At 42.8% G+C, this 18,570-nt stretch overlaps 2 protein-coding genes across 6 annotated transcripts in view; one reads left to right on the top strand and one right to left on the bottom strand.

The window, feature by feature from the left end:
- glis2b (GLIS family zinc finger 2b) overlaps window positions 1-2,592 on the bottom strand; it is a 32,746-nt gene extending 30,154 nt beyond the window's left edge. Inside the window, exon 1 of one of the 2 annotated variants that reach the window (XM_086289265.1) lies at window positions 1,573-2,592. The gene's annotated coding sequence lies outside the window, so the exon portion shown is untranslated. The remainder of the gene's footprint in view (window positions 1-1,572) is intronic. The other variant, XM_086289264.1, reaches the window with a different exon arrangement.
- tfap4 (transcription factor AP-4 (activating enhancer binding protein 4)) lies at window positions 2,206-16,334 on the top strand. Of its 4 annotated transcripts, XM_086289269.1 has the most exons (8): window positions 2,217-2,282; window positions 2,376-2,606; window positions 8,541-8,706; window positions 8,805-8,903; window positions 9,020-9,190; window positions 9,285-9,434; window positions 12,879-13,046; window positions 13,130-16,334. In XM_086289269.1, exons 3-8 carry the CDS (start codon window positions 8,632-8,634, stop codon window positions 13,286-13,288), a joined length of 822 nt encoding a protein of 273 aa, XP_086145395.1. In that variant the 5' UTR covers window positions 2,217-2,282; window positions 2,376-2,606; window positions 8,541-8,631; the 3' UTR covers window positions 13,289-16,334. The 4 variants fall into 4 exon arrangements, with proteins under 4 accessions (XP_086145394.1, XP_086145395.1, XP_086145392.1 ...); XM_086289268.1 differs by having other exon boundaries at window positions 2,206-2,606; XM_086289266.1 differs by lacking the exons at window positions 2,217-2,282; window positions 2,376-2,606 and adding an exon at window positions 5,523-5,940.
- Window positions 16,335-18,570: the final 2,236 nt, after the last annotated feature.

Raw genomic sequence — 18,570 nt, 5'->3', positions numbered from 1 at the left:
ATCCTGTGAGTGTGGAATGCCACCACAAAGATGCACAGCTGGAGCTCTGTGGACATCTGGCTTTATGGTGGAGATGAGAGACTTTTCTCTGCAATGACTAAATGTTGTGGGAGAGAGTCGTTGCCTGAATAGCGATGGTGATAAATGCCTTTCCGTCTGACCACAGTCTTTCTCTCGGATGGATGTTATGGTTGACCTGCGGCTGAACTGATCATCAGCTGACTGGATAAACAATGCAGCCAGTGGGCTGTGGATGTGAGGAGCACCTGTGCTCACAGTTCTGAGAAGGTTTATGGATTACATAGTGGGGGCCTCAGGGAGGGAGCAAAAGGAGTCTCTCCCTGTGCAGAAAGCCTCTACGGCCTCTTTCGCTCCTTCCCCACATTCTTTGAGAGAGGTCCAGTGGGCCTGTGGCCAGACCTCCTCTCTCCACATGCTGCCTGTGTGACGGTTTTTCTCATGCACCAACACACTATATTGTTCACAGAACACCTCACAGTCACCTTGGAAATATACAGTCATCCAGCTCTTATCCCAGCCCCTGAGTGTGCCTCGTTCTGCTTGTGGCCTAATGCGTTTTAATGATCAGGCCTTATTACCCTCCAGCGTAGGCCTTGTTAGGTCTGCCTTGGCAGGGCAGAGCTCGGCTCTCTCTCTCTCCTGGCATCTTCTGGAACAATGGGACCAGGGGAGGCAGCCAATGGGGAGAAGGTCCATCCCAGGCCCAGTCCCAGTGTGCACACAATTAGGCTTAGGAACAGTGGAATTGCTTAATTGGAGGAAAATAGAGCTTTATCTAGGTTTCTCTGCCAGGGCTCATCCTTGCCCCCTTTGCTACATGCTTGGTCGCATCTAACTCAGAACTGGATGGAAAAAAATGACACAATGGCAGGCATATAAAAAGACCTAAAAGAGGTCTTAAGATCATAGTTATGGGCAAAATATTCCATTTAATCACAGCACATTTTATACCCAGTTGCAGCAAGATGAAAAGTTTAAGTGAGAAAATAAGTTTTAAAAAAAAGAAGAAGTATTTTCTCATCTTCGTTATTTACCAATAACAAACATCACCGGTTTACGTATCACTCACAAGCATGGAGACGTTGAACTCTCTATCAGATGCGGTGGCAAACATCAGAGAGCTTCTATCAGGGAGGCTCTGTCTTGCACAACAGCTGGCTGAGCGGTGATGCATGCCTCTATATAGGGCGAGATTTGTGACACTGCTCTAAAAATGTCTCTCTCGGGCTCCTTGGAGGGGGATGCTGGATTAAGAACGGATGCAGACACGCGGAAAAGGTCGGTGACGCGGTTTGTGGGTGAATGGCACAAAACCCGGCGATGGCACGCTCGCCTCCACCGGCCTGTTGGCTGTGACAGAGCGGGGAGTCCTGGCTGCAGGATTTTCGGCGCACCGCTGGAGAGAGTCCCCGAAAATAGGTCACTGCCCTGTTTGAACTCGCGCAAATTTTCCTCACAAAGCAGGAGCGCACTCACACCAGCGTGACCACGCAAGACAAGTGGGCACAACACACAGAACTGACGTCTCAGATAGGGTTGCCTTTGGCTTACCTTGAAGCGAGAATGCCGTGGATGTGGTCGAGATATCTCCGGCTTGGTCCCGATCTCTGCTGTGCAAACTTCGCACGCAAAGTCCCGTGGCTCTAACGGCGTCTGTGTCAAGAAGACCCCTCGTCAGTTTGTTGCTTTTTCTACGTTAAAAACGAAATAAACAGCTGTCATGTCTTGGGAAAATAGAACTAGGTGTCTGGAGAGGCGGTCCGTTTGCAGACCATTGTCAGGATTATTTCTAAGCATTGAAAAGCAAACATTAGCCTTAAAACGCAGCGTGTGTGACAGCTGCTCGTTTAAATAAAGGCTTGTCTACGAGGATGACAGCCTTGTCTGTGGTCGTGGGGTGATATTTTGCATGTTATCCCGACACTGGAAACCCGTCAAAAAAGTGCAAACACCCAGAGATCCTTAGCCTGAACTGTTCCCGCTGAGGAAAAAACAACGAAGACCACTTGCTTGTGCTGTGCATCAAAAGCGCATAGGTGATTTCTTCCTAAATTCAAAGCGCATCGCTTAATGGCAACGCTGGTCAAGTACAGGGGTTCCTATGGGTGGTCTTGCTTCTCCAAAGAGGGGGCGGGGGTGAAGGGGTGGGAGGGCACCAAGTGGTGGTGGTGGATAGGATAGATAGGGCGGGTTGGCGACGGGATGTGGGGTAGAGGGAGAGGATCGTCTCTAGCTTCTTCGGTGATTTTCCAGATGCAGAGGTAGGGCTGTTTTTGGTTTCTTTTCGCGCAGTGATCCCCGTGTGCCTTCTGCCTGATTTTTTTTCTCTCTCCTCCCTCTCCGCACTCGGGGAGACGCTGAGTGCTGATGGAAGTCTCCCCCACGACCGTCTGACGCGCACAGACAGCCGCCCGGAGCCCAGCCAGCCCGTCAGGACCAGCCCAGAGTCTGCCAGCGCATGCTTACTGCTCCGCCCATCCACCATAGGCAGTCCCAGGCTCCTCTCCAAACTAACCCTCTCTCTCCGTGTCCTCACGGTCATCTCTCCGCCCCTGCTCCCCGCCAACAACAGGCCATCGCGCAGGGTGACACCTCTCTTGTTTACAGTTTAAAATGTTCTCTTCTTCTTCAGTTTTGTCTCTTTGCTCGTATTAGCCACTAACTCAGCCCCGACAGGCTGCTCCGAAAAGACGGAAAACGCCGTTACGTAATTTAAAAGTTCAGTCTCGAGAAGAGCAGGCGATCCTTCTGCAAGACAAACGCACATTTTCACCACACGAGCCAAAACATCCCGTACTTGGCTCGTACACTGCACTGTCGTTAGAAATGTCAGTAATTATAAGGATGCATTACTGTAGCGGTAATTAGACAAAGCTGGTTATAGCAAATGCAGTCTGTGAGGTAATTAACAGACAGATTATCCTTTTTAAAAGCTTAGCTGTGAGCACCATTTTTACCTTAAAGTGTTTATTTTTTTAATTTCATATTTTGATAATCAATGAATCGGTAAACAGAACAGGATTTGCTGCCCCCTCTCCCTTTTTGTTGTTGGTACACTGTCGCCATAAGTTGTAAGAAAAACACATCAAACATATTTTAAACCTTTATTTGTTTATTTATTTACAAACTTTTCAGTTGCTGCATCTACAGTAGAAATTCACTACATTGCCTAGTTTGTCATATTTGGCTGAATCCTCATATAATTTAGTGCATTCTTCGGGACAAAAGAAAGAAGAAAACAAAACAAAAACAACCCCCTCTTGTTTTTGTCATTTGGATGGAAATTACACACCAATATTATGATTTGAGCACATAAACAGTGTGAAAATGTCACCAACTGAGCAATTTCACCTTCTGGAACAGTTCCCTGGGCCATTTACTCCTCTTTGAGGTTTCACATAACCCATTTGTTTCTCACAGTAATGGTAAGACTACAATTACACGGTTGAATTTGGGAAACAAAATGTCAGCGTGTTAGATTTTAAAATTTAAATGTCAAAAAAAGAGAAGTGATTGCTTGTCTTGTATTTTGTGGTATCAGCACGTTACAGACAAAGCCAGTGGCACCACAGTGATAGTGTGTGTGTTTGGAATGTAAATAAAGGGTAACCTGGAGTGATGTGGCCAATGCCGAGCTGTAAGTTACTGTAATATATTAGGATTAAAAGCCTTTTATTGTCATTATAAATGTATAAGTCAGATGCAAAGAAAAAATTAATATCATACAATAATTTGTACAGTAAATGTAAAAAAGTGGTACATAACAACATTACTAAATAACCAATGTAGATAAAAGGGATCTAAGAGGTAATGTGTCATTTCCAAGGTGCAAATATTTTGCTGTATATGTATCAGTGTGTACACCACTGTTTTCTGGTCTTATAGGCTTTTATATATGTTCTAACTTTTAAAGGAATTCACGTTTGTAAAATAACTAGCAGCACAGATACCAACTCAAACAGAAGTCTCTGTCATAATCAATGCAACTTTTTTTTCTAACTTTTTTTCCTGATAGGTTTCTGTCCGGCCCATCTTGTGCCATCTAATGTGTGAGGTGTGCAATATGGCAGTGACTCGCCCTGGGTTTTCCTTTTACAACCACCAGGGGGCGTAAAGTTACCGGGTGGAAGGTGAAATAGCCTCCGGAGCCTTACATTTACTGCGAGAAAGTAAAAAATAAAAACAGTAATCTAACACTTCTATTAAAAATAAATAAAATGAATAATAAATAAATAAATAAATAATGGGACTGAATGGAGTATTTGTACCATCAGTGTTGTAAAACATTAAAACTCCATCTAGCCTATCTTCATGTTATTGGAAAGTAATAAGCGGGGGCCTAAATAATAATGTCTGTGGAGTTTAAATCGTCTGCTATATCTGGAGGCATTACGATCTGATTCGGGATTCATGAACAAATGAATATTCCAGATAATATAAAGATGATTCAATGATGATGATGATTCAATATTCAAAGATGAACAATGTAGGCTTTATGAATGAAAGGTAAAGAGGGGGTTTGTTTCTTGGAAGCATTTGTAATTTGGTGAAACGGTGCTAAGACGCACTTGTCCAGAAGAGGGCTGCTTTAAAAATCACTGCCACGGTTTCCAGCACTGATCTCCCACAGATGTATTCCTCTATTCTCCTGTAAACGCCCGACAGCGTGCAGCCGCACCTGTGGGTAATTACTAAAAATGCGCCATCGTGAAAAGATATAAAGCTGCTGCTGCTGCGGCTCAAAATTCCGGATCAAATCCACTGCTCCCGTCCTGTGACTTAACTCCATGCATGCGCCATATAGCCTCTGTTTAACAGATTAGATCAGGTTACTGTAATTTAGCCTCCCGTGCTTCCACTGTGGGTCTGTCACACCCAAAATGGTGAACAACATTAACATTCAGTGTGTGTGTGTGTGTGTGTGTGTGTGTGTGTGTGTCTAAAAGCCCTCCCCGGTGCGCTGTTGCTGTGCAGCGTTGCCAGCTCGTCAGCTGATCCCTCTTGTTCCCTTATCGCAGCTGTTGGATTGTCCACCCCTGTAGTAGTCCCGCTCTTTATTTGCTCATGAGCCCGAGCTGTCACGGTGCACTGACATTTGGGTTATAAAATAAGAATTTAAAATAATGTTGTTGTTGTTGTTTTGTTTTTTTTAAGCCTATTTATGTTGAAATCATAGCCCCTCTCTACATAAAGTATATTTAAACCGATTCAAGCCATGTGACGGGAAACCATTAATGATTCAGCCCAGCTCTGTGACGGCAGATCTGATCACAGATCAGCTGTAAATGCCCCCCCAGGTTTAAACATTTCAAGCTCCCTCCGCGGCTCTCCACATGTGTCGGTGTATTTCTGCGCTAAATAGTCCTTTGTTTACGCGCAGTCCTCCCCCCCCCCCTCTCTCTCTCTCTGCGGAAGGAGGCTTTTGGTAGTGCAGTGTGTGACTCCTACCAGCTGTTTCCCGCCTTGAAAGCCATCCGATCAGCTGCGCACACACACAGAGACACACACACGGTCATGCAGAGGGAGAAAGCAAAGGGGAGGGAGAAAGAGAGAGAGAGGTAGAGCGCCACACACAACGAGGGAACCCCATCAGCTGGAAGTCGAGTAACATTACAACTCTCAGCAGCCTCAAAGTACTACATTACACGGACGAGGCATTCATATCTCCTCTGTGGATTTAACCCGCATCGGATCACGGGGGATTTTTACCCACTAACGTCATCATTTTTCCCTTTTTATACCACGGAGACTGTTTGCTGCTTTTCTTTTTTTCCCCTTAAAAAACTGCTGGTGGTGGGGAGGGGGGGCACCAAACTGGCGAGAGGCGAGCATGGAGTATTTCATGGTACCAACTCAGAAGGTGCCCTCCTTGCAACATTTCAGGAAAACGGAGAAAGAAGTGATTGGTGGTCTTTGTAGGTGTGTATGCCACGCGCGTTTCACCCGACATGCTGTGCCTGTTATTATTTTTATTGTTATTATTATTATTATCACCGTCATCATCACTATTATCACCATCAAGTCATCTGCTGAGAGCACCGCGCACTTAGCGATGTCGGTTTTGGGCAACACGCTTGGTCTGATGTGTTATTGTGTACACGACCCTCTCACGCGGAGCTGCGGGCATTAATTAACATCAAACGGCGAGATCAAGGGGCGACCGAGCACGCGGGGGGCTCCCGCTGTGTCCACGGCGTCCTCTGCGTGCTTTTATTTTGCATCTTTGACTGCGAAATCGATGTATTTTGTGGCTAACAAACATAAACCACGTGGTTCCGTGCACACCACGCTGCTACTCGCTCAGCGCATCCCCGACCTATTTGTGCTTAAATAATCCCTCACCCGTGGCCTATGTGTACTTAAATTTACACGAGAAAGGGAAAGTTGAGCTAGCGGGCGTCGCGGTGTGTGAAGGGGTCTATTTTCGCCTCGCACATTCGTGGGGGTTGACGATTTCGCTCGCAGGGAGCCGAAGTTTATTGTGGGTAGTGCGGCCATGCTTGTGGCTTGTGCAAAAAAGTGATGGAGGTGGGGGGAGTGGATGAGAGAGGGGGTGAGAGGGTCTGGCGTTTGTTTCCTGTTTATGGCGCCCTGTTTTCATTCACTCCAAACGTTAAAAAAGCACTGCTGTTGTCTTATTCGCCCCTGTTTTAGGCGGCGGTGGTTTAAATGGCGTTTCTGCGCTTCCCGTTGACGCTATCGAGCCGCCTCCACTGCGTCGTTTCATCCCGCACCTCTGCCATGCTGCCTGCCGCATTGTTGTAATGGCGGAGGACACGAAAGTCTGCTCGGAGCGCGAAGGTGGTGTCGGGCACTGTGAGGACGGAGGAAGTGTGTTTGGGGGACGTTAAAATACGTTTCCCGTTGGATTTGTTCGGTAAAAGGAGACATTTGGCTTTTCGCGGGGAGGCAGGAAAATTAAAAGTGGCGTTATTAATAAGGGGGTGTGTGTATGTCGCGGAAGGCCCGTCGATACGTCCGCAGCCCTGTTTGAAGAAGGAGGCGGAGGGATCTGCGACTGTTGCTCCTGCTGCTGGTAGTGACATGGGCAGTCTGGGAAATGTAGTCCGCTTTTCTGCGGGGAATTGGTGCACCGCAAGGAAAGCCGGAACTTTACCCAGACAAACTTTAAATGCTTTTACAATTTAAAATAAAGCGGAAATTGGCACATTTTTTCTTTAAACTTTGACTCCGTGAGCACACTCTAAAGTCCTTATCACTCAAATATAACTTAATAAAAACCAGAATGACTAAAATTTGTATCAGTTCTTGTTGTAAAGTCACATTTATTCAGCAATAAAATACACAGTTCGTTATTAATTAGCTTTTTTAAATCCCTGGATCTGTAAAATATAACAGTTTTAAAAAAAAATGATGATCACTGTTATAGTTTTATTGTTACATTTTATCTGCACAACAGTTTTAAAACTCATGTCCAGGTTGTTATATTTGAGACATTTTGGCAGTCTTGCTGGAAAAGCAACTTGTGATTATTAATGTATTTGTAGAACTCGTAGAATTTGAAGACAAAGTTAGAAAGGCAAGGTTGAGATGGTTTGGGCATGTGCAGAGGAAGAATAGTGGATAGGTTGGAGATGAAAGATGGACCTCCCAGTTGAGCAGATTGCATACAGAGGGTTGGAGTGACAAGAGAGGTTGCTAAGGGTTGGATGTGATGGAGGCAATCGAAAAATGATGTTGAAGATATTTGTGGAACCATATTTCAATTTGATCAGTTTTAATCAGCCTGTTGGTTGAGCTTTGTTTAGTTTCTTGGGTAATAATTTAAGCCTAAACTCACTCTAATTCAGGCTCTAAAGTGGCCTGCGTTTGTAAAGTTCAGGCTCAGTTGGTCATGTTTTGGCAGTGGATCTGTTTGTTGGATGTGCTGCTGCAGTGCTACACGTGTGTGTGTGTGTGCGTGTCTGTGTATACACACATAGACACTGCTTTTCTAATCTGCGTCTGCACAATTGTTCCCAATGTTTGCACTAAGGCAGCTGAGTCAGTACAGATAAGAGCTTGGTTTCAGAGAGGGTCCCATAGATAGTGTTTGATACTGAGGATGTTAGAGGAAATTCACTTAGAATTCCCCCTCAAACTGAATTTAACCATGTGGAATGCACTGATTCACAGTTTAAATATTGGAATGTTCATAATAAACTATATGCTGCTGCAACATTGACATATCTTCTAACACGTGCTAACAATTCAAATAAACAGAACTTGTGATCTTTCATAGGTTTGTAACAATTTCAGTTATTAGCAATGATACATGTAGTTGCTAGTGAGCTGAAAGGACAAAGCCGCTGTAAATACCTGTGTAATCACAGGAACGGGCCAGTCATTTCTGCTCTTTGGTGGTGATATAAATACACACTTTAAAGAGTCAGCTCACATAAAAACAAAACAAACAAAAAAACAGTTGATGTCAAGGGGAGCAAATTGGTTTATTTTTAAGTCTTCTTAAACTGTACATTTTCCCTAATAGCTTTCCTGCCTCTCCCTTCTTCCCCTAGCCTGGCCAACATTCCTCTGACCCCAGAAACAGCCCGGGACCAAGAGAGGCGAATCCGTAGAGAGATCGCCAACAGCAACGAGCGTCGGCGTATGCAGAGCATCAATGCTGGATTCCAGTCACTTAAAACACTCATCCCACACAGCGATGGAGAGAAACTCAGCAAGGTGGGTCATAAACAGTGATTTAAATTAGATGATGAGTTAGCTGGAGCTGGAAGGGTCTGAACTTGCTTTCATAACCAAACTGTAATGTTGTTCTTCAGGCTGCCATCCTGCAACAGACGGCAGAGTACATTTTTACTTTGGAGCAGGAGAAGACACGTTTATTGCAGCAGAACAGTCAGCTCAAACGAATCATACAGGTAAACCAGTGCGCTGCCCATGCAGACTGTTTGCAAAGGAGTTAGCTGTCTTTTCACTATCATCAATCTTAGCATTCATCTAAAGCACATCTCACATTTCTGTTTGCGCTCTCTAGGAGTTAAGTGGTTCCTCCCCCAAGAGGAGGCGTGCAGAGGAGAAAGATGAAGGGATTGGCTCACCAGACATCCTGGAGGAGGAGAAAACCGAGGACTTAAGAAGGGAGATGATCGAGTTGAGACAGCAGCTGGAGAAAGAACGTTCAGCCAGGATGAATCTAGAAGAACAGGTGACGACAATAACGCAGTTTCAAGAGTTTGAAATTCCACCGACTGCTGTGGTTTGAACTTTTCAGAAATATTATCCTATTTTTTGCATCTTAGATGCGGTCCATGGATGCCCAGTTGTACCCAGAGAAGCTGAAGGCAATCACCCAGCAGTTCCAGGAGCAGCAGGCCCAACCGCAGAGCCTTGTCCGTCTGCAGCAGCACAAACAGCTGGAGAGGGACCTCACTCCAGCCCACAGCCCACAGGTTGAAACATCTGCATATCACTGACTGATATACTTTAAAGATGTATGCTTTTTACTGATATAGAAAAATCCCCTCTGTTTCAGTGTTTCAATAAAACCTAATGAATTTAAACCGTTTTTGACACAGAGGATTAGTAAATCAAATCAAGAGTAAAAATCTGGCCTTTTAGACAAATTTTTAGCTTTGAGGTAAATATTTTTGGATTTGTCGATGGAATGATAGGATAAAAAATTTAGACCTTTTGTCGTCATTGTTCAGCTCAGCGTTTCCTTTCCCCCTCTGTTCATCCTTTTAACATATACAGAGGCCATGTGCAGCAAGCTCTTGAATTTGACACACAAAAAAGTGTTTATTTTTGGCTCATTAGCCTAAACTCATCAGCTGGCAGGCACCAGATTTCCCCCCCTTCCCCCTCCCTAGCATGTAAATTTTTTATGGACTTTGAGTCAATTATGTCAAAGTGTGTTGCGTTTTCTAAAAATACACACACACACACACACACATACGCAGCTAGACTAGTCTCAGAGTCTACCGTAGATTTCACAAAGACATGTGGACAAGGACATGACAGTCCTGTCCATGTCCACAGTTAGAGCTGTCAGCAGCTCAGACAGATTTACAGTGTGTTAAATGAGCCGCTCACACGTCTTTCTGCCGGTGCCGTCTCCAGCCCTGATAGCTGCAGCGTCCTGTTACTGCAGGCTTACCCTAACTGAACATGATGCCAAATCAATCATCGCCTGATGTCTGCCCTATCCGCTCCTTGTGGCAGCTGGGCTTTTGCAGTAAAAGATGATTGACGCCCTTTACATTAGTCATATGACACTTTGTGACTCCATAAGCAGAGCTGTGTAATGTAACCTCAAGTCAATATCAGTACGAATTTGCAGAATTGCAGCAACACTGAATTACCCCAGGGGGGGAAGCTAATTCAGGTGTGATTTACTGTATTGTTACCATCATGACTACTGAACAGTCTAGGACTGCATTGCATGACTCATTTTAATATTGCATTTTAACTTGTTATCATGTTAACATCTCAAAAAAAATTGTGATAGGGTCATGTTTAGCACTATGCAGCATCTTCTCTTTTTTTAACAGTCCATAAACATCTGGGAACTGAGGTGATCAGGGGCTAGACTTCTGGGAAAGAATGTTGTCCTATTTTTGTTTGATATAAGAATTTAGCTGCTCAGTAGTCCTATCTCTTCTTTGTCATAGTTTTCATTTCATAATGTCAATTGAGCTCAATTTAGGGTTTTTATATAAAGCACTAAATCACAACAGTCCCCACAAGTCACTTTATACTGTAGGGTAAAGACTCTATAGTATTCGAAAGAAACAATCAAACATACCTCTATGAGCAAGCTCCAAGAAGTTGAACTTAATTCTTCTCAGTATTAATTTTATGTTTTTATAAAATGCTGCAGGCAAGCGTAGATGTTAGGTGATTGAAATGTGAACTATGCGCCAACTTCATCACTACTTGATCAACAAAAAACAAGTGTAAACAATCTGCATTACTTTTGCAAAACACTTGTCACTTGTCTCCTTATGTGTGGAAAGTTCTCACCTGCAAGAGAAGAATACAAATCCAGCAGTGATACTGAGTTGAAGCGCTCTGCCAGTAGTGAATTAGACTGCAGGTCAATGAGTTCAAGCTCAACATCACTGGATCCATTATTCAAACTGCAAGTGAAGGGAGCTGAAATCATGTGCATTTCACTCTCAAGTGTTTTGAAGTCTTCAAATCACCTTGAAAACTCATTATGCAGGGCTCCTAACATGGACAAGTACCAGCTGAGGGGATCAGCTGATGGTATGGCTTCTTTCACTGTTGACATGTAAGTGAGAATGGTGTTCCCAAATCGGCTTGAAAGAAACTGCAACTTTCTTATGAAACCTTTTTATGAAGCTTTACATTTCATGTGCAAATTGGCCCTGTCTTGCAGTTTGGTATTTAGTTCATTCATTAGTGCAGTCATATAAATAACAAATGTAAGACTGTATTCCGTTCTCCTGAAGAGCGCTCTGAATTATCCTTGCCTTTCTTCACATAAAACTCTTAAATTTTTACTCTCAAGTGCGACACTCTTACCCAAGCTGAGCCACCTGACAGCTGTGTGGTAGCCTATGTCACCATTTTCAGTCTCGCGTCCCTCCAAAAGTCTAACAAACGGTGCTCTTGCCCACATCAAGTTAAATATTTCAACAATGATATGGTTAATTTTTAGCACCTACTTACACAACACCTCCTGGTGTATAATACAATGCAGAGATACCTATTTCAGTTCTGGGATCATTTCAGTCCCTTTTTCTTGCATCCACTTCAGAAGGCTGACATTTTCCCTGTCAGATTAGATTTTTTTTACTCGGGGTATGCTAGCACAGCACAGTCCACAAAACACTCTTTTATAAACTCCCCAAGAGAAATTGGCTTAATGTTTTTTTTATGATTTGATGAGACTCTTCCATCCCTAGATCTGTAAAGCCTGGTAAAAGGTCTTTGTCGTTTTGTAGCTTTTTTTTTTTAGCAAAGGTTCAACTGTCTGTTCCCACTCTGCATAGGTTCTTGTATTTCTCTAATGAAGAGCTAAAAAATTTCAAAGTTTTTCTAACTTTTAATTGAGCTTTGGCCGAAAGAGGACTGCAGTCTTTCACTATTATGTTCACATGTGCCTCTTTTTTGAGTGAATGAGCTTCAACATGCATTTCTGGTTAGCATCGTAAACCGTTCACAGACAGTGATTTCTGGAAGTGTTTCTGACCCCATGCAGTGATTTCCATGACAAAATCACATCTGTTTTTAATGCACTGCTGCCCAGGAGCCTGAATATTACAAGTGTTCAGTATTGATTTTTGGGCTTGTCTTCTTTGCGCACAGAGATTTCTCCAGAATCTCAGAATCTTTTGATCATATTTTGTACTGTAGATGATGAAATATTCAAAGTCTTTTTCAGTTTAACATTGAGGAACATTTTTTTGATGATTTTGCAGTTTTCTGCAGATTGGTGATCCTCTGCAAAGATTCTGACCCTCTAACATGCTCTTTAATATACTCAGTCATACTACTGACCTGCTGCAAATTAACCTAATTATTTTAAAATGCTCCTCCAAGTTTTCTTTTTTATAAAACCACTTACTTTTATTATTGCTCCTGTCCCAACTTTTTTGAGGTAGTTTTTGCCATGAAAATCAAAATGACCTTAATTGTCTCAGTTTATTAAACAACTGATATGATATATTCTCTTCTCCTTTGCATTTTACACAGGATCCTAACTTATTTGGAGTTGGGGTTGTATTTTTGTATTACTGCTAACGTTATTTACAAATTTAATATATGTTAATAGTAAACGGTGCAGGTTAAAAATGTGCCTTCAGTGCACTGAGGTTGCAGAAGTGATGACATGAGAATAATAAACGGTGATTGCACCTTTCTACCAGGTGTTGGCCCCTGCTACTCCCCCAGCCCCTACACACCACGCTACAGTCATTGTTCCTGCACCTGTCCAGACTCCTCAGTCCCACCATGTTACTGTGGTAGCCATGGGCCCAGCATCAGTTATCAACACAGTTTCCACATCTCGACAGAACCTGGATACCATCGTTCAGGTAAGGCACAAAATCCTGCCTCATATCCCACCACTAGAGGGGGGTGTTGTCGCTGACATCTGTTGCCTCTGTGTTTCCCTCAGGCAATCCAGCACATCGAGGGCACCCAGGGGAAGGGTGGCGCCGGGGAGGAAGAGCAGAGGAGGGCGGTCATCGTCACTTCAGGACGTGTCCTCTCTGACGCGGCAGGCTCAGACACAGCCTCAAACAGCGACGGGCCGGACGACTGTTCACTGCCTTGAGTTCATCCCTGACGTCTTACGTACCATACACTCACATGCACGCACACACCTACACACAAGCCCCAAGCGGAGCAGGGCTACAGGAGCTTACAAACTCACAGCGCTGTTGTTCGGTGGAAAAGTCTGCTAGTTAGATTGAAGCACTTGTTTTGTTTTCTTAATCAATACACGTCATGTTGTACCGTGATAGGCAGCCCTTATGGTTTACACTTAGACACTCACACATGCAGCCTCTTCTGTTTTTTTTCCCTTTCCTCTGCTTATGTCTAGCGCCGATCCTTCATTCACTCACTTACACAAGCTTTCTTCGTTAAACTATAGAAAGACAAATAGAGCGACTACTTCACTGACTATAAATGCTCTGTTTTACTGGATACTAGAACTTTCGAATGTCAACTAAACATTTCCATTAACTACCAGGACTGTTATCTCTCTGTGCGCCCCTGAAGTCGAAAAAGGAGACAAAGTCAATGAAGAGCCCATTGGTGTGGCGTCAAAACCCCCGCACCAGAGCAATTTTTTTTCCCGCCCCTAAGCTGAACATCCTTTAAACCTTCCTCGGTTCCCGATCCAACTGAGCTGTATGGAGAGACACTGTGAGGAAAAAAAAGACTGTCCTAAAGTTCCACCTTTTAGGCTTTGTGTTGAGAGAATGTGTTATTTTACTTTTGTGAAGTCGACCTTTTCATGCTGTGTTTCTCTTAAGAGTCCTCTAACAACAGGTTGATGAGAATTTCAAAGCTGTTTTTCATGGCTGACTGGTGCTCACAGGAAATGAAGCGAAGCTCGAAAAGAGAGTGCACTTACTGGTTCAAAACGCTATTTTATTTTTCTTCTCATGTTGTTTGTTTGTTGCCATTTTTGCTGGGCTGGGATCCCAGTAAACCCACATATCTTGACCCACATGACTTATTCTGTTTACTCGTGGTCTGACCAAAAAAAAAGTTTTTAAATTTCTTTTTTTAAATTTCACATTTCCTGACATCTTCCCTTTCTGAGTTTAAAAACACATGGCTTTTAAAATAAGCTACTCTTTGGGCCCCTGTCGAGTAACTGTCACATATGTGTCTCTTTTAGTGTTTTGAATCAGCGAGGCTTAGCGGTGCTCCGGACTCTGGTAGTCTGCAGCAGACCCGCTTTTGCCTTGAAATTCTTGCACGTGCAAATATAACTTGAATACAATCACTTGTTTGCTCGATCTTAAGAGCTTGTTCTATTTAGCCCCTTCCAGTGTAGTTTGCTTGTTTGTTTTTTTGTTTGTTTGTTTTGGGATATGTATCAAAGCAGAATATGCTTAAAATATGAGGAAAATGCCCAGTCTATATGCATTTCTTTATATTGAATATTTATCCTTTAGTGCGTTTTCTGTAAAATGTACCATGTTTTTTTGTTTTTGTTTTTGTTTTTTTTTTGTTTTGTTTTTTTTTTTTTTGTACACATTTCTGCTTACATTTTTATTTGTTCTGTTGCCGGGAACTCTTGGTTGACGGACAGATTGACAAAGACATGTAGCGGAGAGAGGCTGCAGCATGCCTTACTAATAGCAGGTGCAGGGAGGCACTGTGAAGCCAGCCTTAACACAGCCCTGGGGTTGAGGGAAGTTTTATTTTTTTATTATTATTATTTTTTCTCTTACCTGCGTCATTTGGTAGCCGCTGGAACCCCTTTTTGTTTCGAGCTATCAGATCAATCCAGCTGGTTTGTGTTGGAATACTGTATATTCCCAGTCATACTTTGTTTTTATTTTACTATGCTTTTTTAAAAACAGGTTGCATTCATATGGTCCTGAAAGAGTATTCAAAATGCGATTTCTGGTTACTAGTAGATTTTATTATATTTTAGCCCCTTAAAGCCAGTTGATTGGCAAAAATATATATACACACAAATATATGTATATATATATATATATATATATATATATATATAGCCACAAAGAGACGTCAGCATTCCATAAATGTCCTTTAACAGTTCATTTTTCAGAAGATTAGTTGCATCTTTGACGCATCCCTCCTCACCCCTTGCGTCAGTGCATAGATGGAGCTTCGAACCGCTGCACAGATAAATCGCGGAATTGCCCTTTAAAGAAAAAACTATTGATGTCAGCTGCACTGCAATAAGCAGAATTAAATGATGGGTTGTTTGCGAGTGCTTCTCTTGATAGGAAAGGGGATTCCTGGATATGGAAAAAGTTTGCATGCTCTTCTGTTTGTGGAGCTTGCTTTCCTTATTTTTTGCCGTCTGTTTGCATTTGATCACTTTCCCCTAAATCCCAGACATTGTTTATTTCCATCTACGTTTTACGCTCTGGGTCGAGTGTTAGGAAGCATACGCGGACATATCAGGTGGTCGGAGAAGTGGGGTTGGCTTTGAGGGGGTTCCACTAAATAGGGTCAAGATTACAAAGCACTTACTGTACTATATAGGAGTTTGCTTCTTTCTTGTTTTTTGTTTGTTTGTTTTTTTTATATGAAGGAGCATCTCCTCATTTGAAGCTCTTGAAGTTGAGTAAAAACCGCACAGCTGTGTATCCCCCCTTTCCCTCCATGTCCAGTCCTCCTACATCTTGTCCTGTCACATTCTTTTGCAGTTTTTATGCTGTCTTTGTTTATCTGTTGACAAGTCTGAGCTCTCTTCTCATTTTTCCGCTTGTTCTCCTTCCTCTACCCATTTTTTTTATTTTTTATTTTTTTTGTTAGACCCATCAATGGATATGGTCATCAAGAAGCTATTTTTTTTTTTTTTTTTTTTTTTTAAAGAGAAACGTTTTGGGGATAAAGAGGCTCGTGCCTTTGTAAAGACAGAATAATAAAGTTTGTACTTTGTTTTGTAAACACTGGGCTTTCTGTGTGTCTTTTCTGTTTCTCTGGTAACAGTTATTCTAACACAAATAGTGACATAACCAGCTGAATTTGATTCATTTCCAGTTCTGTTTGGCTGTTACTCAAGCAGTCGAGTTGATGCACAAGTGTCTGTTCCTGATTGGTGGATGGGCTGTTCAAGCCTCCCTCCCTCCCCTGCTCAGTTGCTCATGGCTAAATTAAGACTGACCACCTTCTCTGTAACAGTTAAAATTTACACCAGGGACGGTAGACTGCATCTCCCGTTGTCATCCTGTCTCTTGCCTCTTGTTCACACGCTCGCACATCTTGTAGAGATACTGCTGGTTTTGGTGTCTGGGGTCAGCTGTTCGTGTCATATCAGGATGTTCTCAGTCATTTAGTTAATAACCAAAATCAGGAACGTCTACAACAAAAGTTGAATGTGGTATTTATTTCAAATGTCATTGACACGTTGAGAGCATGGGTACACCCTAGATCAGGGGTGTCAAACATAAGGCCTGGGGGCCAGAATCAGTCCGGCAAAGTCTCCAATTCAGCCCCACCTGCTGTGGAAAATGTGACGGGCATAAATTTTGCTGTTTTCTGTGGTCCCCTGCTCACCCACTGAGCCTAACTGACACCCATATTAAGAAACAGAAGACTTGGATTAGGTGACTCTTTCTCACTTATTGTTTAGATATGAAAGTTGCTGTATAATTTCTCATATTATAAAGTCTGTAAATGTCCTCATACTCTCCTCCTGTGCCTCAGGTCACCAGCTAGACTTCCTCAGACTCCTCTGATGGCATCATCATCCTCCCAGATTGCTTTGACAAACTGGTTTCGGCCAAGCCAAAAGTAAAACAGGAGGAAGAGGAGGGTTTCCAGCACGAACTTGTGCAGGGATGCCCTCCGAGAGAGAGGCAAGAGTTGACAGAGGTGGTTCACCGGCAAACACTGGGCCTCCACCCATCACTCGAATCAACACCACCATGGACCAGGTGCTGTGTGCCTCACAATCTGTGGATGATGTGACGTTGTTCTCCCTGGGAATCAGGGCTCCTATTTTCTGGACCCCAGCTTCTCCCATCAGCCTCCTTTAATCACCAAAAAGTCCAAAGGGAGAAGCTTTATAAATGAGCTTAGGTTATAAATGCTTTGGTGTGAGAAATTAGTGCAATCTGTTACCAAGCAAATACAGCGTCAGTATCTGCGATACTAAGTACCGGTACTTTTCACTAATACAGACACTTTATGTAAGGGAGAGCGACGTGCTCAATCTGCATACTTTTTAATCACGACTAAAGATGCAATTTTTATGATTGTGAATTAGTTAACACAACAAAACACACCTTCCACAGTTTTTCTAATGGAGTATAAAACTGAAAATTAAAACTGCTTAAGGGCTAAAAATGTTCTGAAAAGCCAGCACACATGTATCATGGTGTTATAAAGCTATCTGGATACTTTGGGGGGTTACGGGGTCAAAGCCCAGTAAAAAGAACAAGAAGCGCATATTTAAGATTTCTTGCATACTGTTATTTCAGACATTGAGATGTGGAATGTGCACAAAACTGTCCAAACAGATCACCTTTCAGATGCAGGCAGGGTTTTCTTTACTGCTTTTCAGGTGACACCTGCACGGCAGTTCGAGGGTTTTAGAGACAAGTTGTGTTTTTTGTGGTTTTAGAGCAGTTAGAATGGAAAACATCCGCGCCACCTATCATCATCTTTGCCAACCTGCATTTCTACTCATTCTGATTTAACCGTCAACTGCAAGCTAGAAAATGTCTTCAAACTGTTACTTAAATGACTTATTTAGGGTGAGAAGAAATAAAAGCATAAGGAATGAATAAAGGAGGAGTCGAGAGCATGGGTAGAGGAGGGAGAGGTAAAAATTAAAGAGTTGGACAAAAGATGAAGGAGGAGAAGGCTACACTTGTCCAAGCTTAACTTCTTTTAGGAAAAACGCGCTTTTTCTCTTCAGAGTTCCTGCAGAATTTATCCCATGCTTGAAGGTTTTTCATCTCAGCGATCATATCTGAATTCTGATCAAGTATCTTACACCGTCTTCTACTGCTCTTCATATTTCTCTTTCTGTAATTTCTTTGTCTTCATTCACGTTTTTGTTCATTTCTTCTTCCATGTCTTTTGGTTTCCATCTGTCGTTGCTTCTCCTCCTCCGTTTCAGTGTTTTCTCTTCTGTACTCTGTTTTATACTCCTTGCAAATGCACATTTTTGCTCACCATTTCGTGGATACTACACTACATCACTTTGCATACTTTCTCCAAGTTTTACTTCTTTTCCTCAATTTCAATATTTCAAAATATAAAATACTTGCAGTGCCCCATATTTTGTCTCAAAGTCTTGGAGAATATGCTGCAACCCTAAAGTCAAAGTCCTGTGCTATTGCATATGTGCATAGTGGTTTGAAATTTTTTCAGCCTTTCGCTTGCAAAGCA

This window comes from Aulonocara sp. 'chitande type north' Nkhata Bay, linkage group LG4 (assembly GCF_057382095.1).
Source record: "Aulonocara sp. 'chitande type north' Nkhata Bay isolate Kocher_YH1m ecotype deep benthic linkage group LG4, A_spYH_male_GT1.1, whole genome shotgun sequence".
In the NCBI taxonomy this organism is placed as follows: Eukaryota; Metazoa; Chordata; class Actinopteri; order Cichliformes; family Cichlidae; genus Aulonocara; species Aulonocara sp. 'chitande type north' Nkhata Bay.
This window is presented reverse-complemented; position numbering and strand designations above follow the sequence as displayed.